This window comes from Phaseolus vulgaris, chromosome 2 (assembly GCF_051622355.1).
Source record: "Phaseolus vulgaris cultivar YP4 chromosome 2, ASM5162235v1, whole genome shotgun sequence".
Lineage (NCBI taxonomy): Eukaryota > Viridiplantae > Streptophyta > Magnoliopsida > Fabales > Fabaceae > Phaseolus > Phaseolus vulgaris.
This window is the reverse complement of record NC_143499.1, coordinates 24,124,846-24,148,698: the sequence shown is the minus strand read 5'-3', so window position 1 is coordinate 24,148,698 and position 23,853 is coordinate 24,124,846. Positions and strand designations below refer to the sequence as shown.

The following is a 23,853-nucleotide window of genomic DNA, read 5'->3' as shown; positions in this document are numbered from 1 at the left end:
CTCACATTTCCACTCCTCCACACTCAACTTTTCGCTTCCCAATCCAAACAAAGCAAGGGTAAAACGAACATTTTACGTCAATGTGTTGGATATAAATTTAAATTGATTTGGTGCAGGGAGAATCAACCATTTTTTTTATTGACTTTAATTCTTTTAATATTTCTCATTATTAGTATATTTATTGGTCAAATGTCAATGACTTAAACTTTTAATATTTTAACTTATTTTTTGTTAAATTTTGACAATTATTTGATAAAAAAATTAATGATTTGAACTACAACAATGTTGCCATGTGACCGAAGTATAAAAGTACAAATATGGATTCTATTCTTTATATGGATATCATAATGGACATATAATAATTAAAATAAATGTAAAAAAAATATACATTGATATCATAATGGACATATAGTAATTAAAAGACATCTAATAATTTATAATTTATAAAGTGGCAGTATTATAGTGCAATGAGAAGGAATTTGTAACGTCACATATGCCTAAAAAGGACAAACTACTCATGTATAAGCTGTACAATGTGCAACTAAGAATTCTACAATGCTATCTTTGTTACTTTTAGTCCAAGCCTTAACTAGGTTGAACAGATTGGTTATAATCAGACACTTGAGCCAGCTCCGATAATTCTTGCTCACCACTTAGAACCTGCAGGAGAAATGGCAAGCCATATATACTTAAAATTGGGGTAGAATAAATAGGAATGCATAGCTATAATCACAGCTTATTGTCTTTTTACCTGGCCCTTAATAATCCACGTAGGGAAACCTTCAAGTTTGGCGTTTATGCATGCCTTGATCATTTTAGTTCCTGTACGGTATCCTTCGGGAAAGCATTCCACGTAATCCAATTCCTTGGCGGCCTCACGCCCAAACATCTGTATCAGCAAGTTAAAGTGAATAGTTATGCTTCCACAATTTAGGAAATAAACTGCAGCAAGCAAGGTTTATGAACTGTAAGTTCTGGACATCATCAAGCATAGCTAAAAAGTTGTGTTAGAATACGGGGATAGATCCAAAGCAGAGGAGTCTAGTAACACTAGCAAAAATAGGAAAATTGTTCATGAAGAATAAGCCATGATATTTATGAATACATTGACAACTAATCCTAAAACAAGGGTCAAGATCTTCAAGGCCTTTTACAAGTAATTCACTTCCCACTACAATGACAACAATTCCATCTTTTCAAGGTAGAGAAATGCAAAGCACACATCATGATTATTTTTCTTCCATTCAGTATGGCCAAGATGCAGGTGCCAAAGGCTAGAATGGATTGCATGATGGAAGTAATGTCATTCCAGAAGTTACAAGCTAATACGTGATTGAACTATGAAGACTAATCCCGTTTCACCTTGCAGTCCTCTTGGGTCAAACATACATGTGCATGCCTTAATGCTCCTATAGTGCAGTGTTATCTCTGGTATTATTTTGCCGTGAAACAGAGTATCCGAGCCTCTGTATGTAGATATGATAAGAAGGAGCCATGGCTGTGTCCAAGGTTATTAGACTCGAAAGTCTACTCAGACTTGTGGGAGACCTGTCAACCCGACTTATGGAAGGCCTGTCAACCTGACTCGTAGACTCGAGTCTACTTCATAAAAAAAATTTAATAAATAAAAAATTCATGATCAGCCCAAAAATCCCCAATCTGCCAAAAAATTCTTAATCTGCCCAAAAATTCTCAAACTCAACCTAAAAATAACCTTAAATCCAATCAGCTAAAAAGCTCCAACCCAATTTAAAAATCTTAACCCTAACCCCAATCTGTCCTAACCTAATTTACTAAACCTAAGAAAAGAGAAACGTGAAACCTGGGAGGAGTGTGACGCGGCGTGCGGCGAAGCGAGGCGAGGAAGACGACGACAGTGATGAAGATGAGAACGTGAACGCAACTATGTGAACCGTTTTGGACTTTTTTTTTCTAGACTCGGTGACTCAGCCTCGAACTCGCGAGTTTGCACCGAGTTCACCGATTTTGACTGAGTCTACTGCGAGTTTACTTACAAACGGTTTACTCACTAATCAACTTGTGAGCCTAAAGTAGACTCTTAAACTCGTAAGGGTTTACGAGTTAACCCTAAAATTTGATAACCTTGGCTGTGTCACAAACTGAACTACTACACGTGGTTGTAACTGAGAATTATCATGATCCTCCACCTTATTGTGCTTCTGTAGTAGGTTGATGGTACTACCCAAACATAGGGTTTCCCTAAAATATTGCCTCCTCTTTGAAACTCAAATAACAGAATAATCTCTTTCCCTGTAATTCTTGATTTAAAGAACTTCATTTTTGCTTCTATTCTGATTCTTTATCCGGATCGTTGTTGGGTAGTTGAAGATTTTATTGGGTTTCTCCCAGTTTTAGTACCTTTTATGTATTCATTTCTTGCCCTTGAGCCACTAGTTCTATTCTCTCTAATTCTTCATCTTGTGCAGCCATTCTTAATCAGCTTTTGCCCCCACTCCACCACTTATTGGCTTTCTCCTTGAACTTCATCTCCAGAATTGCTTTCTTGCTCCTCAGCTTCTGAGTCTGGAAGACAAGGTGAAGTTTCTAGTTGGAATTTCTTGAGCACTGTCTTATGAAAAGTCCACCAGATTGCATTTTGATTGTTCTCCTTCAAAGAAGACCATCATTTGAGAACTTCTCCTTCCTGCTTTGATAAGTGACTGATAGTTTTTCCTTTCATCAATAATCAAATCAATGCCTCAGACTTATCCTAACAACTCCTCCCACAACTTTAATATCAGAGCTTTGAAGAAACCCGTTTAGATAAATTTTATCAAAAAACCTAATTCCCAATCATAGAAACTGGTTTAGAAAAAGCACACCAGAAATAAATTTTAAGAGCCCCAATTTCTCCTGACCCCAGTGTCGTTTCAGAATTAAGAATATCGAAAAGACAATGAAATGAACACTCCTGCACTTTTCAAGAGGTCCAAGTCACTCCCAATTCATTTACAATTTACTACACAAAGAATGACTCCCCTCTCAAACCCCTCTTCCTATTTATATGCATAATGAGCCACTTGACTCACCAAATAAGCAACATACTAACCAACTAAGTAACTAACACTAATTATTCTACTGAGTAATTATGGGAGTTAGCTGTCAATTTCTCAAGTTGAATTCTAAAAACTTATTCTGAACTTACACGAGATATGCACTTCTCACTAAATTCACGACAAATTAAACTTTTTAAGGTAGAGAAATGCATAACACAGATTTTGATGATTTAGGTTTCATTTAGTGTATAAAAACTTTGAAAGGAATTATAAGTGACCATATACCTCTTTTTGTTCCTGACAATGTGAACACCAGAAAGCACCATACATTTTAGCTCCTACGGAGTGCAAGTGCCTTGCAAGAGATAGTGCGAAAGGGCTTGACGGAGTTGTAATCTCAGTTGCATAATATGGCAGTTCAATTTCAGCCAGGCTGTCAAAATTAGTAGATAACAGAAATTTTGAGCATTTCAGATTGTACATTGCAAGCACAAGCTTTCACTTTGGTTTCATTTCCAATGGGAATAGGCAAAAACAAACATATAACCAGGCGTAGCTTATTTGAAAGAATAAACCTAACATACACACCAAAATCCTGTAAGTAAAAAAATCACCCTTTTCTTACCGTGCGCATCATGTTGTTATAACATTATATAAATTAAAATGTCATAGACAGGGGCTCAATTTCCATTTTGATATCTATCTATGCTGAAACTCTAATATGTGGGTTTTGGGCAGATAAAAACGAAGGACAGTTAAAATTGAAACATCCAATAAAAAGAAACACCAGGTAAGGAAATATTGACCACGACCTAAAAGCTAGACAGTAAAATTTTATGGGAAAAAAAGGTATACCCAGAACAAGAAAATGTTGGCAGACAGTAAGGAAAGCCAGGAGAAAATGACAGTTAGAGATTAGATTTTCATCTACTTTTGTCCAAGCTTGAGACATGGCAATGTGATCGATTGATACATTATAGTAAAATTGCACATTTGCACCACATGGAATAGACAAATTAAAGTGATCTAAAAGGTCCTAAGCAAGTGACAAATTCACCTTGAGGATCCAGATTTAGAACTGTTATAGGAGGTGTTCAGCGTGAGAATCACTATGCTAGCAACAAGAAGTTGTAGACCCAGTTTTTTAGACACCTCTTGTAATCCAAGGTCCTATTATTTAAATTCCAAAAAAGAAAGTACCAATTAAGCAACAACACGGGAAATAAGTATAAACACATTGATAAAAGATTAACAGAACGGACCTTCAGTGTAACGAAAAATAAGGTGAAGGACAAGAAAGCCGAAAGTAAGCAGTAGGAGCAAGACGAATCAGAGAATCTCGTGGTTAGAATGTACAAAAAATACGCACTAGCAGCTGCCATGGAGGCTGTCGCTCCAAGCAACACTGCTTGTGCAGTTGATTTGTTAATCCCAAAAAGCAACTTATTCGAAGCCAATTGAAGACCTAGCGCAGCAACCAAGCCATACGCAGCCATCCCAATCAACGGAAGAGGAATACCTGAAAATTGCAAAACAACCATATTGTTCATAACGCAAATTCCAATATCAATTTGTTAAATTCAGTTAGTTATGGCGCATTTCACGTTAAAAAGCAATACCGAAAACAATTGCGTAATCACTGTTGAGTACGTCGGAGCAGGTGCCACCGCCGACGGGGCAAAAGGCGTCGTAGCCGGTGAGCTTAAGGTAAGTGAGGTACGAGGTTTCGAGGAATCCAAAACCAGCAGCCCCGGCAATCAACTTGTGAGTCCAGTCTGCGGGAGACATGGCGGTTTCCGGCTCGGAAGAGGAGCATTTGAGAGGCGGCAACCTGAGGTGGTTGGGAGAACGGTGGTAAGGAATCGGAGCGCGACGAACAAAAACGCGAGAAGAGGAAGATAGTGACGGCGCGGCGAAGGCTAAGGTAGTAGCCATTCAGAAAGCTTTAACAGTCTCCGGTTACTCTTCACTCACCATTCCTATCCTTCACAGATCCACAATCTCAAGACCAAGAGTCAAAGAAAAATTATTATTATTATTATTACTATTAAAATTACAAATATATGTATTGATATTTTTTACTTTTTTCATTTATATATAATTATATTTAATATTAAAATTAAATAAAAAAAATATTATTATTAACACATATTATTACGATAAATTTATATTTTATTTTAATAAATATAAATACATATTAAAAGATGCATACATTTTTTTTAAATGGATTTACTCATATAATGTGAATAGGTTTCTATTTTTAGTCTACTAATTCCTTAAATGGAAAAAATATGCAAATTGAAAGATCGTTATAATAATTCAAAAAATATAAAAAGAAAAAAAAGTTAAGGTGATTTTGAATATTTTATACTAATCAACGTAGTAGTAGTTAGTTATATATGATAATAATTTAATCTTAATTAATCTTAATTAGATATATTTAAAATTTTAATTTATAATATTAATTGATTTATTATAATAAAAATATTTATTATATAATAATTATAATTTTTTAGTAATTTATTCATATACTAATATTTATTATAATAATTTGTGGTATAGAATTATAAAATTGATCATTTATAATTTTTAAATGAAGAAAAAAAGGGACTTATTATAATTTTTTTTATAGAATAATTTATTTCTAATAAATAATTATTTTGAAAATTTAAAATTTTAAAAATAATTATTAAATTAATTAATTTTAAGATCTATTTTATTTTTCTTTTCTCGTATATTTTCCATCTCTCCTTTGTTGTTAATATTTTATGTTTATAGCACGTTAACTTTATAAAAATTAAACAAAAATTGAATGTGAAATAAATTAATTAGGATTAGTGGTACATTTCTTCTCTACATTATCAAGATGTCACATAGGGGAAATATGGAAAATAATAATTAAGTTATCTTTAAGAAGGGCATAGTAAATTGTGTGCAAATTTTCATGTTGGCACAACTTAAGGCGTGAACATGGATATCTAGTCAAGAATATTCAGTTGCTATTACATATTTTTAATAATGTATGGATTTTAAGAAATGTTTGAGATCTCTCAGCAAATCTAGAAAAAAAAGAGAATATAAAATAAATGACAAAAAAACATTATAAGGTTATGAGATACTATTTTAGGTAGGTTGTAATTTTTTAAATAATATTTATTTATAATGATAGTTCGTTTAACACGAGGGATATTTAGTAAATGAATTAATTAAATATATGGTCTAATAATTGTTAGAATTTGTATTACTAACTTTATCTCTTTAATAGAGAATTTTTGTGTGATTTACGATGAGAAAAACACGAGTAGAATAAATAATATTATCTTAAATATATATTTATATTTTATACTAAGAGTAAACTGATTTAATAAACTTTGAATCAAAAAGAGAGAATACGGCTTTAAGAGTATGTTCACATGGACCGCATTGAACAAAAGTGAAATCGAAGCCTGTTTTTTTTTTTAAAGAATTACAAAACATAACATCTACAGGGAGAAGAGAGGCTAAAAAATAGACAAAAAGTAGAATGATAAATAATCTATAATAGTAAAAAAGTAAAACGGAAAATTTGGATAAAGTGGAGAGGAGAATATGCAAAAACACATTCCCAAAACAAAATTATTTTATTTAAATCTAAAAAACTGCTCTCTTGCATCTATTCTACCAATATATTTTATCTAAATTCAAAAAACTGTTTTTTAAATCCACAAGACTGCTTAGTAATTATTTTATTTAATTCTTTAAATCCAATCTCCGATAACTCTCTAATCATTAGAAAATAAAAAAATAATTAAAATAAAATAATAAAATGAAATGACAACATAAAAATAAAATAAATAAAAAGTTGTGTAAAAGAAAATAGTTTTAAAGAATTTATAGATATATTATTATTATTATTATTAACGGTAATTATTATTTGCTAATCCTCTTTTTAGAACATGTTTGAAAAAAGAAACTTTCATAAGTTAAAATTAATTTTTGTTCTTTTAATATTACTCATGAAAAGTTACTAATTCCAGAAGAATAATTTCAGAAAATATTATTTTTTAAAATATAATGTGAGTTAGGTTATTAAGATGGGTGTTAGTTTATTTTGATGACATGGAGCTGCTACACTCCATTAGGCTATTGAATTTTCAGTTTTACTTTTTAAAAATTTGTATTTTAAAATGTTCAATAAAAAATATAAAATAAATATATAGACAGGACAGAGTTTATAAAAATATAATGCTATTTTTTTAATAAAAAGCACCAGTATAATATATTTCAATATATATATATATATATATATATATATATATATATATATATATTGAAATATAAACTTCTAATGAGTAAAACTGAAATTCAAGAACCTGAATATACGGGTGTAGGAGCTCCATTCTCATAAAAAATAAACTAACCGACCCACCTTAATAATCTAACTAACATTATATTTTAACGAATAATATTTTTAAAGCACAGTGTGAAAATAATATATATTGAAACTTTGGATTCTAATATCTATATACTAACAATTCTATACACTACATATGTACTTATATTATTTTTTCATACAATTTTGAATACATGAATGGTCGTTTTTTTTTAAAGAAACAATCTATTTATTTATATACAGTTGTGTGAATTATAAAAATCCATCATCTCTATATTTCTCTTTATTTCAAAATATAAATTTTATAAATATTTATTTTTTAAGTCTTTAATTAAGATCAAATTGATTATTTTACAAAATACATTTCTAATACAATTTTTTTAAAATAACATTTGTTTTTTAATACAAAATTTATGTTTATTAATAATGACAATATTTTTATAAATTAATGAAAACATTTTCATAGACTAAACTAGTGTACAATATAATTTTGAATTAAAAATGAAAAAGAATCTAAGTACACAAAAAAAGTATTTAAGTATGTGGTCTTGAAAAAGTCCCGCATACACTATTTTTAAAGTAAGGAAGGAAGGAAGATAAAGTAAGAAAGAAAAGAAAAAAAAGTCAGATTTTTTTTACAAATGTGAAGCAAGAGTTGAGACATTTCACTATCTTCATGGGGTGCAGCTTAAAATCCTGGGGTGCAGAAAGCAATGATCTCAAGGTGGTGAAAGCCCATTAAATGATCTAGGTGTGAAAATATGTAGGCCGAAGAAAGAAGGTCCATGAGGTGGGTAGAGGATGTGGTGCCACGTGTGAAAGAATCTCTCCACCCAAATCCGATGGGCTGTGTGAGGTGGATACTTATCCAGAGTGGTGGTGGTGGGCCAACTCCACTTCCTTGTTTATCTAAAATACCACACATTTACGTGTCATCTCGCAGATTTTATCCAAAACAATAACTGCATCTCTCATTTTTCTGCACAAATTTCTATATAACAAAACAATCAATAATACACTAAGATGAAAACTTTATTTTAGAAACCAGTTTTATAAAATTAATTAAGTTTAAAATTCATCTTTTAATATCTATTATCAGATACTTAACTCACGATCAAATTTATTTCACAAATTAGCTCATACAAATATAAAATGACCATTGTGAACATTCACAACAACACTTTCCAATAATCCATTTATTCACAAAAATGTTATATATCCTATATAAATAAATCAATCATTTCTTGTGTAACAGTGGAGATGGATTAATATAAGAAAAATCAAGAAGAAGAATCTTGAAAAAACCATTTGCGTGGTCGTGACGAAATTATCAAAGTCATTGTCTCCTTTATGTGTGACTCTAACTCTTCTAATATTCTCAACAGTTATATTTTATTTATTCATAAATAAAAATTTATACTGTTTTCATATCATATATCTTGATCTCTGGCTCATTTTCACACTTATTATTGTAAATGAAAACTTCACTTAAATAAAAATCAAATTTATAAAGTGAAGTTTACATGTATTTATATATTATATATAATAAATTATTATATCTCTAATAGATTTGGATCTCCAATTTCACTCACACACCAAAGTTCTTCATGATCTCATGAACATTTAAGAAAAAATTAAATATCAGTTTTAAAACATTATATTATATGAATATATTAATATAAAGAAATACAAAGGTGTGGGGCCAATGGTTTTGGAGCACCCTTTCAAATATGAGCTTGGAAGCGGCAACCATAGACACTGCATTTGGTACCACATTCCATTCCAAAATAGTATCAACAAATGACGACAACAACAGCAACGTTTGATGTCTCCGCCGCTTGTTTCCGTGTCCCTCCCTCTTGTTCTCCTCGTTTTTCACCCAATCTGTGCCGCACCAGGTTAAATAATTTACCCATTCTTTCATACAATAATCATATCATCTTTCTCTCTTCTTTTTCATTACATTTTCTAAAACTTGAAAGTGTTGTCACAGGTTTTCAGTTCTGAACTCCATGAATCCTCATAGGGGACGAATAAACGTGAACGTTCCACAACCCAAGTTTCCAAACTTCCGGTAAGCGTGTTCATGAGTGAGTGTAAACAAATTATTTTTATGAGTGAAAAAAGGAAAAAAGGTGTAGAGTCACTTGTATTCTACCTCATCACACTCTTAGTAGAAGAAAAAGATGAGAACAATATTAAACAAAATAGGATCATGTTTATATTTGGAAGCTAAGGTGCTAAGTCTAAATAGAGTGTTAAGTATTATTATATTTCATTTCACTTATTTTATTTAATCTTTTCAATCAAATGAACCTGGTTTTTGGTTAATTGAAGGAGGGAAGTTGCACTGAAGGGGACTTTGGAGGCTGTTGTTCCAACTTCTGTGCCTGTGCGTGTAGCATACGAGCTTCTTCTAGCTGGTCATAGATATTTGGATGTGAGGTAAGTGATTGAATATTAATTACAACAGGTAACAGAAGAAGTGCAGAACTTTTTTTAAATCATATTGTAGAATCAACCCAAATTTTATCTTTTCTTTCCCCTGTTTTGTTGCAGGACCACGGAAGAGTTCGTTGAAGGACACGTTCCTGGCGCAATTAACATACCTTTCATGTTCAGAGTTGGATCAGGTTCCATTTCAATTTTCAAACTTAATTCATAATAATAATCTAAGTGATACTGGGCTAGTGGTAATAACTACTTTGTTCATTCCTAATCTCGAAGTTTGTTTTCATTACAAAAAAGAAAAAGTATGATTGCTTAATATCTATTTAAAGATTTTTTTTCACTATATTTCAATAGTGATTGCTTAATTTGTTAATTTTTATAAAATTATTTAAAAAAGTTAAATAATTGCTAATTTGCTGACAGAGTAAAAGCTTTATACAACTCAGAAAAAATAGCTACCTGATCCAATAGCTTATTCTTCTTTAAATTTAGATTCTTCTATTAACTTTTTAACCCCTAGCCAATTTTTTTTTCTATACAAATCACTAGAGACTCGTGGTTCTAGGTAATTTTTTTTTCTAATATCTTACGATACCAAAACTTTACTCTATGATCTGAAAATTTCTTCTTGCTGTGTTATTATATTCCATGATCTCAATATAGATTCTCCATCATTCATGTATTCAGGGATGACGAAGAACAGCAACTTCATTAGAGAGGTGTCCTCAAATTTCAGAAAAGATGATGAAATTATAGTTGTGAGTGCATATCTTCTTAAAGCTCTTGTTGAGTGATTAAGTTCTATGTTATTTTAAGCACTTTTGCTTAATTCAGATGTTGACTTGTGGTTTCACAGGGGTGCCAGCTTGGTAAAAGATCTATCATGGCTGCAAGTGACTTGCTAGCTGCTGTGAGCATTTTGTTTTCTTCAACGGCTTAATTTTTGAAGTGACTAAAGATTGTACACGGCGTGACTAAAATTTCTTGATTATGCAGGGGTTCACAGGAATCACAGACATGGCTGGTGGTTTTGAAGCTTGGACACAAAATGGACTTCCAACAGAACGATGAAGTGTTCCTGTTGGACCTGCAGTTGTATATAGAATAAGTTTTGGGAGGAGTCGCATGCATGGAAATGCGGAAACATCTCACCAAGACAGTGTTAATCAGCATGAAAACAAAAGGAAATCTGATACCAGAAAAGTTCATGTAAATGTGGAAAAAGGAGGGTTGTGTGAATTTGTCAATATAAACAATAAAAAAGTTTAATGTTTATCAAACTTTGCAAAGAAACTCTCATGCCTTGACGTGGTGTTCGTCTTCCTCTACTTCCAATTCGAACCATGATATATTTATTAATGAAAAAATGTGAGGCCAAAACTTGATACAACTTGGTAACAAGTTTCATTTTTCTTTCCAAAATTGGGTAAGAAAAAAGTATTGGGTAAACTTTGGGTTCATCCAATATAATAGGACTCGGCTCTCAGTTTCAGCACTCGATAGTTATTATAATTTCATAAGTTAGAAGCTCATGGCAAATTTGCTTAAGATCATTCCATGTGCACATGGTAAACATTGGTTAGTGGATTACTGATTTGAGAATGGTGATGATACATTTGCAGATGGTGGTGTTCTCTGGATGCCAGAACATTTTTGTCTTTTCGGACCAGCCCTGTATCAAGATAATTTTTTAAAATACAATTTAAACTGGGGAATTGTTTTATACTATTACATATTTATTATTTTTGTCAATTCGTATAATACCTTTTTTACTGCATTCATTTTTATTCCTTTCCCTCTTTTCTTTTTCTTATTTCTTTTTTTATCCACACAACAATTCCAATTGAAAAATTATTGATTAATTCTTGATAAATATTTAGTTAAACAAATTTGATAATTCATTGAGAAAAAAGTAACGTGAGAAAAACAATACATGTCAAAATTTGTACATAGTTCTATTTCCTTATGGTCCCATTTATTTTTAAAGAAAAATATTTATTGGAATTTAGTGCTTAGCGTATTTGGTAGCATCAGCGCTAGCAGAAGACTTGCATCAATATAAGCTTGTGTGTTATTTGCAAAGGAAACGTGTTTGAAGAAAAATAATTCACGACTTGTTAGGACGAAGAGAGAATAGTTGAGTAAATAGTCTGTTACTATCATCGAATCACAAACTGTTATATATAATAACTTTATTTACTTTTATTATAACCACCTTTAAAAGAACAACGATATTTTCTTTTAATTATTGATTGCTAATGTCCAGTTTCTAAACTGCCATTAAAAGAACAATTTTAATACAAATATACAAATATATATATATATATATATACATATATATATTGTCATTAAACAAATTATGACAACCAGTGTTTAATACCCTTTGAATAAAATTGCATAACATAATATGCCGATTTTATTACAGTTAAACTTGGTAAATCTCAAGTATCAACATACAACGCCTATACAAGTCCACTTAAAGGGTTTGGATACAAGGGAGTGCATCGAAAAAACTCCCAGTCAAAACACATGGAATACAATTAGCAAAAAATTAATTGTAAATGATACCTTGAATTTTCGACCTTCACTAATCTTGTATCCATCCTATCCACAGGCGAACAAGTTGGAATAGACAACTGGGAGAAAGACGAAGATTCTAAAAGAAATTTAAGGCAAGCATAATAGAACCGAATCTTTTCAAGAGTAGAAACAACCAACTCAATAGATATTTGGTCAGAGTCTGACTACTATACAGGACAAAAAGGCTATACTGTCGTGTAATAATCTAATATCAAGATCAGTATCAATGATGGACCCGTCTAAGAGCTGAGAGAAAGCCATGGGGTGATTTATCCTTGTGATCATTGACCTGGTAGAAAAATAAAACTGAATTACTCAGCTGGTCCAACTCTGCATTGGTTTTCAAATTTAATAATTAATTTTACCTCTTTTGCTATGAGCTGAAGAATTTCTATTGTTTCAGAGAAATCTGGTCTGAGAGTCGGATCTTGTTGCCAGCACCGCTGAAGCAGTTCAGAAAGTTTTGGGTGTGTGGTTTTTGGAATTGTAGGCCTTAGGCCCTAATAGTAATTTAAGCACATAGAATCATTATGCATACACAAGAAATTGTTTACGATGAAATTATTTGCAAAAGAAAAAGAATAAAAACCTTCTGCACCACGCCGACTGCTGCTTGTAATGGGGTCAAGCAAGAGTATGGTAGCTGGTTAACAAAAATAGCATATCAATAAGTATAAGACTGATCATCATTTGAGACAAAAAGAGAACAAATCACAAAGCAGAAAACCCACTGTCTGGCATGAAAGTACTCACTTCTCCAGTTAAAAGCTCCCAGAGAGCTATTCCAAAACTGAAAACATCTGCCTTCTGATCATATGGTTTGTGTTCAATGACCTTCAAATAAAAGTCAAATCGATGGAAAGGGATCTAAGGTACCACTAACAGCTGAATTCTTAAAAAATAGCAAACCAAAGCACATGCCCTAAATTGTAAATGCCTTATAGTCCAAGTATTAAGGCACGTTATATAAAGATGTAAATAAGAATGGAACTGAGGAATAAGAATCAAACCACTGCATACTTTGTAAGGAAATAGCCAAGAAAGAATAAAAGATAAAATTGAAATAAAATCGTAAGTATAAGTTCAATACTCAAACACAATAAATTCAATATCTATATGACAAAATATTCACATCAACAACAAAAATTCCATATCAATATAACAAATATAAGATAATCCCAACGAGTATATTTTTAATAGTTTAAAATTCTCCATCACAAACACTCTAGTGGGTCGACTTTGCCCAGAACTGAATTCCACCTGGGATGCTTTTCTTACACTCATGCTCACCTTGCCCTCACCACACAACCCAAAATTATTAAAAAAAAATGTTTTCCCTGTCCACCACCATATTTCTCAATTTTCAACCAGGCAGAACATAAGTGCCTACCATAAACAAATACTGATCCTGAATTGGTATTTCACCATGATCAATGATGTCACCAAAAACATCAATCAGGAAGTACCATGAAATCCAAGAAAATCCATACCTCGGGAGCCATCCAACGGTATGTTCCAGTTTCAGCTGTCATCACACCAGACTGAGTTTGCACTCTAGCAACCCCAAAATCAGCAACCTTTACCACCTGTTGAAGAACAACAACCTATTTTAGTGATGTTTTCATCTCAGGTCCGTGTTCGTACCTCATATTTTACTGTATTCTAACAAGAGCCCAGCATCACACAGTTACCCATCTTAAACTTATTTGTACAAATAATAAACTATAGTGATTATTGTGATTCAAGATGACAAACAATTTTCATTCAATGATAAATATAGGACCAAATACTAGTATGAATAAGAAATGTGAAAGATACGCACAAGGCTAGTAGCCTTTTAGATTTAAGCATTTGGCTCCTCAGTGATGGGTTAAAGTGCAGTTAGATCTGTTGATTTGGAAAACAATGATTGAGATATGTGCATGTATTTTATAACAATTTCAACCATTGATTTTGTAATCAATGACTACAGTTGTTCTTTATTCAGTAAAATGTACTCCCTTTCTTTAAAGGAGTTAAATCCCAAATTCAACTTATAATACCTCCAATAGGGAAACAAATCTCCTTTAGTTTTGTCGAAAACATAAAAGATTATAAGTATGACGATATTTGAGAATAGAGAACATAAAAGTAGCAAAATTATATTACAAAACCAAAATATTATACACAGAACATAGAAACATGGACCTAATAACACAGAAAATGCAACAGACAGTATCAATGTGTGCATTCAATATTCATGGAATCCTCTTACTTCATTTTCATCCATCAGAAGATTGGCAGTCTTGAGGTCCCTGTGAATTATATTATTTTGGTGCAAATAGTTCATTCCCTTGGAAACATCAATTGCTACTTTTAGCAAAGATGGAAGCTTAAATACACCTCTTTGTTTGTGCAGAAAGTCATATAAGCTTCCCCTAGACATAAACTCTGATAAAGTCATAAACATGAGCACATAAGCATTAACATTGCATTACCAGGGGACTCATTAAGGCACCCAAATCATCTTAGAATTACTTGATAAAACAAATATAGGTAAGCACAGATATTATACCAATTCTAAAACTAGTATAAATTAAAAATATAAAGCAGGAATAAGAATATAAAAGGAAGGCATCACACGGCTTCCAACATTAACGGGTGTGAGGAGGGTCAAAATGTATGCAGCCTCTACTTATGGCAGAGAGGTTGTTTCAATAACTAAATTCGTTGATCCACAAAACAGTAGCGTTATCATTAAACCAAAGCACACCCTCTAAACAAACAAATTCCTTGAAACATAATTGTGTGACATCATAAAGTCTCAGGATTCTTTCCTATTTACCAGTAACAATACAAAGATTTGGGGGCCTGGTACATGCGCCGATGAACTGAACAACATTCTTGTGTCGAATCTTCCTGCAACCCCAAGATAAATGGTAGTTGGTAAAGGAAAAATGATTGCTAGGGACTACAAGGATACCATATCACCACACCAACCACTAATACTCACAAACTAGGATAAATAAAAAGTTTCATGAACTAGTGAAGTTGTCAGGATTGAAATAATATTAGATATTTTCAGAAGAATTTGATGCAGTGAATATCTGAAATTGAGATATTATTTTTAGTTAATATATTCCTTTTCAGAATGGTCTATAAAATAAGTCAGACAAATATGGAAGTTAATGCCATAATTGTAATTCAGACAATGTTCATGAACCTTTGATACAGGCATTTTAACAGTCTATCTATGATGCCGATTTCATGGAATTGAAATCATATAACAGAATTGTCAGCACTTTTAGAAACAAAATAAATAAATTACAGCATGATTCACTTTAATCAAGCAGCAGTATAGGTTGTTGGTTTTCAAACTGAAATAAAAATAAGTCAGAAAAGATCTAGCCAGAAGTATAATGTCGGACTAGTTCATATTTTACGGGAATGGTAAGAAAGGCATAATCCTCAATAGAAAATAAGTAACTAATAGCACAATATATCAAAGAACATCAAGTCCTCCATCACTTCCATTCCTCCGTTGTAGTTATAGGTTGTGCAAGCCAGATTATCATCTAATATAATACAAAATGAATAATTATAAACAAGAAAGTGGAAGCTACAAACACAAGGCAGGAAAGCATGAGAAATAAATATCTCGGTAATGGTAAATATAAGCTCCCCGATTACATTCAATCATGTAAACAAACCTCATGATATAAACTTCTTGTGCAAACTCCTTCAGCATATCTGTACTTATGCGCTCAGGCTTGAGAACTTTGATAGCAACATCTTGACTGCAATATGTACCTCTGTACCTAAGGAATTTCAAAGAAATGCAGAGAGAGACCTCAGCTACAAAGATCAGTAGAGTTCCAATATAATCAAGCAAAAATAACTTACAAGTCACCAAATGACCCAGAGCCAACTTTGTTTTCATATTTCAGCTGGTTGGTATCAAGTTCCCAGACATCCGCTCCATCAGTTGGTATTTGAATGCAATGAGGGGATGGTTCTATCCTTGTCTGGTAATGTTCATTGGCAGCATAATGTATGCCCTGATTGGACATATTTTGCTCCTGCAAAGCAAATAAGAAAGTTTATATCATTAAGTGCTTAACAAAAGGAGGAATGAAATTCAGTAGTCTGCATGAAGTGCATGGATGCAAAGAAAACTTTATTTTAACAGACATTGTCATTACTCAAATGTAGTTCAAACTTCAAATTAATATCAATCCTTTCTAACATAACCAAACTACAATAATCTCATCTTACCTGATTAATCTTGAATATGTGTAATTTTATCAAAGTTCATAGCACCTATTAAATAATTAAGATATTTCCAAAAATACTTGTTATTTTGAAATTTTCATGAGTTCTCAATCCCAAAAGTTAAGGTGTTAAGTGTAAACTTGTGAATGGTTGTCATATTACATCTCCAGCAAAAATAATTAAAAAGGAGAATATACCTTAACCTTGTAAATTTCCTTTTCTAACACACCTTTCAGCTCCTCAGTTTCCTAATGGCCAAAAAATATACAATAGATACAATAAGTTTGGATATCAAAAACACAACTGAAAACGGAAATAAAATTAAATATTAGATAAAAATAGAGCAATCATGAACATGTAAAAACTGCAAGTAAAACAAACAATGTATTGAATAGCAAAAGATTCAAAATCCTGATAAATTACGACAGCTCAACACTCTTGCAAGGAGCCATTACATTAGTAAACAAAAGAAGTGGAAAAGATAAAAGCTTGCAAATAAAAAGGTAACTCAACAAAATGTTATTTGTCAATTTGGATGTACACAAAAAGAGTCCCCAAACCTTCCTCTAAAATTTTATTGATATAGCAATTCCATTATTGCTATATCCCTCTTGTCACCATGCCTCTCTGAGATGGTAAGGCTTTCTGACATCTGAAAACACACATTTTGGCCACACATGGTACTTCTCTATGTACGCTCCTGTTATCATCCTATTAAAGGCAGCATGAAGACCCATCAGACTTGAACCCATGATGGGTATATCCTCTTTGATCTTATCCTGCATTGCTCTTTCTGAAGCACTAACATCAAGTACAGAGTTGCCCTAGTGATTTCTTATGCCAAACAGCCCACTCAACACATTTGTAGATTAGACTAATGTCTAGTACTCTAGAACACAATACTTTTTTCTAATATCTCTCGCAGATACTAGAATAGACTATATAAAACCTTCACCCAGGTTCAGAGGATATGAGCCTGGGAATGTTACAAACTATTCAATCACCATTGTTTCAAATTCTCCAGGAACAGTGTATGCATTATAGTGGCATTCATGGATTAGCTCATCATCCAGGTATATATCTTCCTCAAAACAGAATATGATGGCAGAACATCAGTAGGATGGATCCAAGTCAGTAAGTCAGCGTACCAACGAAAGAAGGCGAGATGAGATTGTGTCAATCAACATAACAAGTTGATGATAATTCATCAATGCAGCTACAACCCTGCATCGCAATAAGGACCTATAGAGTTTGGGTGGATAGTGATCCAAAAAGAGCAAGAGGTGTGTTGGACTCCTTCTATGCCTTACTTGAGTCTTCTTGTTTGTAAGCCTGATGATAAAGACTACTGAGACTTATAGATGCCTGTCTTATTTGAACTATGGGAAACAACTATATTTTAATGGAGTGGAGTTTCAATAAGCCAGAAGAGGATATCCAAAGCAGTCAGTGGCAAAGTCTAATGATGCATTCCCTATTACTAAAAACACGCTAAAGACCACAAAGGGAGCACAATATGTTGTTGGACTATATATCAATCCTAGTCTTTGGCCTTTCTTGTAGAACAAAGTTTGTACTCCTCTTAATTTTTACTTTTAATTGAACCATGCTCCACTTTTATCGGGCAATGATGTAATGAAATCCTCCTTCCCTGTTCTACTTAACAGGTGCCCAAAAATTTGGCTCCAACACCAACAACAACAATCATGCTTTGGCTATTATTGGGATGGACATCAGGTGGCAGCATCCCTCACTTTGTGATCAGCCTCGTTCTCCCTCTCCTCACGTTTCTCTTTTTAATAGAGGAACAAAAAATCTCTTCATTAGCTATGATTTCAAATTATTTTGCATCCTTCAAAATTGTTTAAATTGGAAAGTTTTACATTTGTTGGCTGAAGATATCGTTTGCAGCATGTTAATAAAGCAAAAATAAATTAATGACACATTATTCAATAACATACCCCACGGTCTTCTAAATTTGTCATAAACCATCATATTTATCAATTTATATCTGTAAAATAAGTTTGTCAGAAATGCCACAGAGACAACATAAGTAATCACACATCATCTATTGAAATGAAAAGGTAAGCATACCATGAAGAGATGAGAAGTTAAAGGTATTATATATCCTTTTACAAAATCAAAATTGCAAATACTCATGGCTAGATGTTGATCAAGGCATGCATAAAGTCTTTCTATTTCCCAAAATACTTGCTAGTTATTTTATGCGGTAATTATTTGACTACTTTCATCCTACCTCATTGGGCCATCCCTCAACAACAAAGACATCTAGAGAAAATCCATCAGTGGTGGAAAATGCATGAGCTTCTTGAATATTCAATCCCATCTCACCAAGTATTGATGTTAACTGAAATGCAAAGTAAAGGGTGATAGACTGCCATAATATAAAACATAGTTGTTACATTCTATCTTACAAATGAAGAATTTAATTTCAATCCACTCTTCATGTGAAAAATATTACATTGACATCCAATAACCTTGTTAAATCATGCAATGAATTTGACACCTCATGCAAGTGTTATTTAATAATGTGATAAATCATCATTAGATGTTGTTGAATGTAACGAACTTAGTCCATAGTGTTTGTTATTTTGTTATGTTGGATTGGTATGTCATCTTCGCAAATCTCTATATGGCCTCAAACAGTCTGCTAGGGCTTGGTTTGGAAAGTTTAGTAGTGTAGTTCAGCAATTTGGTATGAATCGCAGTGAGGGAGATCATTCAGTTTTTTACCGTCACTCAAGGTTGGGTGTATCTATCTAGTAGTATATGTTGATGACATTGTTTTTACAGGTAGTGATCATCATGACATCTCTCAAATAAAACAACATATTTGTCACCATTTTCAGACCAAAGATCTTGGCAAACTCATATATTTCTTAGGGATTGAAGTAGCACAATCCAACAGTGGTATTGTTATCTCTCAAAGGAAGTATGCATTGGATCTTTAGAAGGAAACTATATTAATGAATTCAAAATTTGTTGACACACTTATGGATCTTAATGTCAAACTCATACCTAGTCAGGGGGAGCCTCTCTCAAATTCTGAGAAGTACAAAATATTAGTTGGAAAATTGAACTATCTTATAGTTACTCGTCCTGATATTTCATTTGTAGCTAGTGTGGTGAGTAAATTCCTTAATTCCCATGTGTTAATATTGGAATGCAGTCATTCGTATATTTAAGTGCATCAAAGATTCTTCTGGAAAAGGCTTGCTATATGGTCACAATAATCATACTGTAGTTGTATCTTATTCAGATTGGGCAAAATCTCTGTCTGGTAGAAGATCCACTTCCAGATAGTGTTTCTATTAGTGATAATTTGATTTCTTGGAAGAGTAAGAAACAAAATGTTGTGGCAAGATCTAGTGCTGAAGCAGAATATAGAGCTATGGCCTCAACTACTTGTGAGCTTATTTGGCTTAAATAGTTACTCAAAGAATTGCAATTTGGAGAGGTCACTCAACTGACACTCATTTGTGATAATTAGGTGCTTTTCATATTAGCTCAAATCTCGTCTTTCATGAAAGGACCAAACATATTGAGATTGATTGTCATTTCATTCGAGAAAAGATTGTGTATGGAGAAATCAAGATGAGTTTGTTAATTCGAATGATCAATTAGTAGATATTTTCACTAAATCTATTACGTTATTATACTATTATTTTCATCTATAAATAAACAATCCTATGTGTGTATTTTATACAAGGGATTTTAATCCTATATTTATTTTCTTTATTCTTAATAGATGTGAATGAAAAACTATTTACATTGATAATGTATCAAAACTAAACTTGCTTAAGAACTCCAAAGATTTGTATCCTAGTGTGAGGATATCAATGAGTTGGCCACAACATTTGCAAAATCAAGAAGTAGTCCTCTCAGTGTTTGGAGGTCTTCTTAAAACCTATTAGATCTAGTTATCCGGATAATACAGTTTTGAGCACAAGTGAAATTATCCCTTTTCAGAGTATAAAAGAGAAGTTATAATAGGCCCAAGTAATCATTAACACCACTCCCACCAAAAAAGAGTTAAAGTAAAACACTCCTCTCTTTGCATTTCATATTACACAATTAATCATATATTTACAGGAGTGCATCCCTATTAGAGTTTAAAAAGTTACAATAACAGAAAATGTAGAGATGACATCTGAAAATATTATTATATGCGTTTGTGAATGATTTTCTTAGTTTTTGACAGTTGTACCTTCATAAACTCTCAATCTAATCTATGTGAAAAAATAATATTTGGGCAAAATTACAACTTGTAGTACTTTACAATGAAAACTCTCTAACATATAATTTTAATTTGACAGCAATTGGCAAATAATTTGCCCATAATAAATACAAAAGACACTACAGTCATAATTGTATCCTGCATAGAATTACATTACGATAAGTGCTCTAACCCAATTGATGGTCGAGAAAAGCGAGTGATATTGCTTGTTATCATGTCAAAAGCTGAATAATACAGTAGAAAAGAAAATATAACAAGGATTATATGAAATAAAATAACAGTAATTTTAAAGAACCGTTTACAAAAGCATCACAACATTTTTAAAAATAAAGAGAATTAACCACCTGACTAAGGAGTTTAGGCTTGTCAACTGTTGAAAAGGTAATCTCGTGCATGGGCCTAAAATTTATAAGTAAAAGATTAGTACTAGTTAAACTTTTAAACATTATATATTTATTAACTGTTAAAAGTTAAATATTCTGCAACATCGCTCTCTCTAAAAACTTGGACAAAAATAATAAACCAAGAGACTTGCAGTTCAAAAATATTATATTCAAAGTGTGAGATTTTATCCTAGTCTATTTATCAACCTTATCATAAAATACATGTTTCTACTTTATAAACAAAAGACACATTTTAGCGATACTAACTAAAGCTGAAGAGAGATACCCATTACCTGTGAAAATATGGTGTTACACTCATAGCACTTCCCCCATCTTCAATGTTATTTTTGGTTGTTTGAAGGGCAAGAGCTTCAAGATTAGAGGATGAACCAAATGTGGGCGGTGGATGAATTCTGTTTTACCCAAGAGAGAGACAAAGAAATGACATTAAAAATTAAATAATTGGCACAAATGAAAACATAAAAACAAGAGCTTAGATAATAAAAAAGGATTGTACTTATTGAGCAACTGCAAGGATGGAAATAAAACTGATAACAAAATTACACATGCCATACCCCTGCTTTAAAGAATAGTTAAGAGAACTCTGTGCATCTTCTATTTCAGAAGGATCTGAATGAATGGAATCAGCATAATTTGCACCACCAAAAGGATATACCTGCATTAAGGATGAAACTGTTATAAACTAGCAAGTCTCTGTACTTGAAGTAGAGCGCATAAAGTAAATGATTGCATAGTTCCAAACTTGCTAACAGCTAACAGCGTAGTCAAGGAAAAAACAGTTCCATGTATCCTCCACAACGTCTAAAAAACTGAATTCTTCATTTGATGGGAAAACATCTAGCCTTAGTCAAAACTAGGGAAAATACAAAATAAAGAAAATAACCTTATATTACCATTCATCGGTGTTTTATGAATGTGTGTTTTAATTACCTGTACTAAGCGAACTTGAAATGCAGGTCGAGATGCAGGATCTTCCGCCAACTTGAGCAATCTCTTATGAGCTAGAACATCTTCTGCCCTCTCAACATTTACATCCAACGCGTACCTATGTAGTAGCAATCAGAGTGACCAACCAGCAGACTCGTACAAAAACCACTCTGGCAAATCCACTTACAAAAGTAAAGTAAAAAAAGGCCAAAAAAAAGAATCACTCAGATATCTTCTTCCTTGTTCATCTTTTTTTTCTCAAATCTCATCAAAATTAAAAATAACACGAAAAACACTCGAGTAGCAGGAATCAGTTAAAAAACACAAACAATCAGGAATATACAAAATCACTGGTCATAACCTCCCCTATCAATCATTTTCACCGCTTTTACAAAAAAGGAAGAAGCGAGAATCAAATATAGAGGAGAACATGATAATAGGGGTTAGTTATCGAGTTAGTTAAATAATTCGGAAACATCGTGAAAGACCTAGCAGGAAGGCGATTGAAGTGAAGCCAAAGCTGATCATCGAAGCCGGGAACATGCGCCTCCTCGCAATCGGAATCCTGAATCCGCCGCAGCACCTCATTGTACACCTCCAGTTTCTGGCGTTGGTGTCGAGGGTGGCTAGCGTGCGACAACTGCACTGCTCTGCTCCCGCAGCTCTCAATGTCATGCTCGATCACCATGAATACAAGCGATCAGCACCACACACAGTAAGAAGAAGAAGAAGCGAGGGAGAGAAACAGAGAAAGAGAATCGTGAGAACGGAAGAAGAAGCGAAATCGAGAGATGAGAAAACGGTAGGAAGGGAAGGAAAGGGGAAGGGGAGAGACGATAGAGATTCAGTTGACGGAAAACTCTTTTTGAGTCTCGTTTTTATTTTAATCTTGTTGCTTCTTTGGTTGGGTTCTCTTTCCAGGTACTAATGAGTGTTTTTGCTTCGGCGCTGAGTGTTTGTTCCCAGCTATCCACGTCAGCGTGGGCCCCGCATTCCGCCCAAAGTGGGCACACACAGCAAATTGAAACTTTGCTTATTGGATAATTAAATATTTCTTTTCCGCATCTCATCTCCGAATAAATCAAGATGCTTTTTTCTCTCTTTTATTGTGGACTAAATAAAATAATAATAATTGTAATAATATAATATCAAATTTGGAAAACGAGTGAAAAATAAGTAAATACAAAAAAAATGGGCCCACGGGGACTCTGTCTATGGTTTATTCGGGAATATGGGCTTTTTTGTAATCCTCAATCCTTATCCTCTCGGATTAAAAATTGTGGGCCTACCAAACCATAGAAGCTTCTTTTTCATCGCACTACTACTAGGACTAGGGGTCGTTTTGAGAGCACGATCTGTAATGGGAAGAATATAAAACAAACAAAATTAATAGCAAAAGTTTAGGAATCTGATGTAATGTACCTTTCTCTGAGGGATTTTTCGTTTAATTTAACTGTTTTTTCATCTAGATAATTTGCTTTAAAAAAAGTTACTATATTCCTGAAAAATAAAATTGGAAAGGATGTCTTTTACTGGTAATGAAACTGAAAAACGACTACAATTAAAAGTGCTGTTTTTAGGAAAATTAATAAA

At 32.7% G+C, this 23,853-nt stretch overlaps 3 protein-coding genes across 7 annotated transcripts; 1 reads left to right on the top strand and 2 right to left on the bottom strand.

Annotated features, from left to right (window-relative positions):
* Positions 1 to 412: 412 nt before the first annotated feature.
* Positions 413 to 5,057, bottom strand: LTO1 (NAD(P)H dehydrogenase (quinone)s). 2 transcript variants are annotated; one of them, XM_068612542.1, is made up of 6 exons: positions 4,637 to 5,057; positions 4,280 to 4,536; positions 4,075 to 4,187; positions 3,303 to 3,450; positions 752 to 889; positions 413 to 660 (listed from the first exon to the last, which is right to left on the bottom strand). In XM_068612542.1, the coding sequence occupies exons 1-6, from the start codon at positions 4,950 to 4,952 to the stop codon at positions 586 to 588; spliced, it is 1,047 nt and encodes a 348-aa protein (XP_068468643.1). In that variant the 5' UTR covers positions 4,953 to 5,057; the 3' UTR covers positions 413 to 585. The 2 variants fall into 2 exon arrangements, 1 of the variants encoding a protein (XP_068468643.1); XR_016518540.1 differs by lacking the exon at positions 4,075 to 4,187 and having other exon boundaries at positions 4,637 to 5,045.
* A 3,588-nt stretch (positions 5,058 to 8,645) lies between these two features.
* Positions 8,646 to 11,133, top strand: LOC137811007 (thiosulfate sulfurtransferase 16, chloroplastic). Its single transcript, XM_068612547.1, has 7 exons — positions 8,646 to 9,287; positions 9,383 to 9,463; positions 9,727 to 9,834; positions 9,949 to 10,022; positions 10,528 to 10,598; positions 10,697 to 10,750; positions 10,837 to 11,133. The coding sequence occupies exons 1-7, from the start codon at positions 9,190 to 9,192 to the stop codon at positions 10,909 to 10,911; spliced, it is 561 nt and encodes a 186-aa protein (XP_068468648.1). The 5' UTR covers positions 8,646 to 9,189; the 3' UTR covers positions 10,912 to 11,133.
* A 1,079-nt stretch (positions 11,134 to 12,212) lies between these two features.
* STY17 (ACT-like protein tyrosine kinase family protein) lies at positions 12,213 to 23,189 on the bottom strand. Of its 4 annotated transcripts, none has more exons than XM_068612544.1 (16): positions 22,749 to 23,189; positions 22,264 to 22,378; positions 21,888 to 21,988; positions 21,606 to 21,725; positions 21,274 to 21,328; positions 18,929 to 19,039; positions 16,869 to 16,919; positions 16,303 to 16,478; positions 16,110 to 16,217; positions 15,245 to 15,318; positions 14,675 to 14,850; positions 13,911 to 14,006; positions 13,174 to 13,254; positions 13,010 to 13,063; positions 12,786 to 12,920; positions 12,213 to 12,709 (listed from the first exon to the last, which is right to left on the bottom strand). In XM_068612544.1, the coding sequence occupies exons 1-16, from the start codon at positions 22,946 to 22,948 to the stop codon at positions 12,644 to 12,646; spliced, it is 1,719 nt and encodes a 572-aa protein (XP_068468645.1). In that variant the 5' UTR covers positions 22,949 to 23,189; the 3' UTR covers positions 12,213 to 12,643. The 4 variants fall into 4 exon arrangements, 3 of the variants coding, with proteins under 3 accessions (XP_068468645.1, XP_090154523.1, XP_090154524.1); XM_090298397.1 differs by having other exon boundaries at positions 22,264 to 22,442; positions 22,749 to 23,179; XR_016518541.1 differs by lacking the exon at positions 14,675 to 14,850.
* Between the last annotated feature and the right edge of the window lie 664 nt (positions 23,190 to 23,853).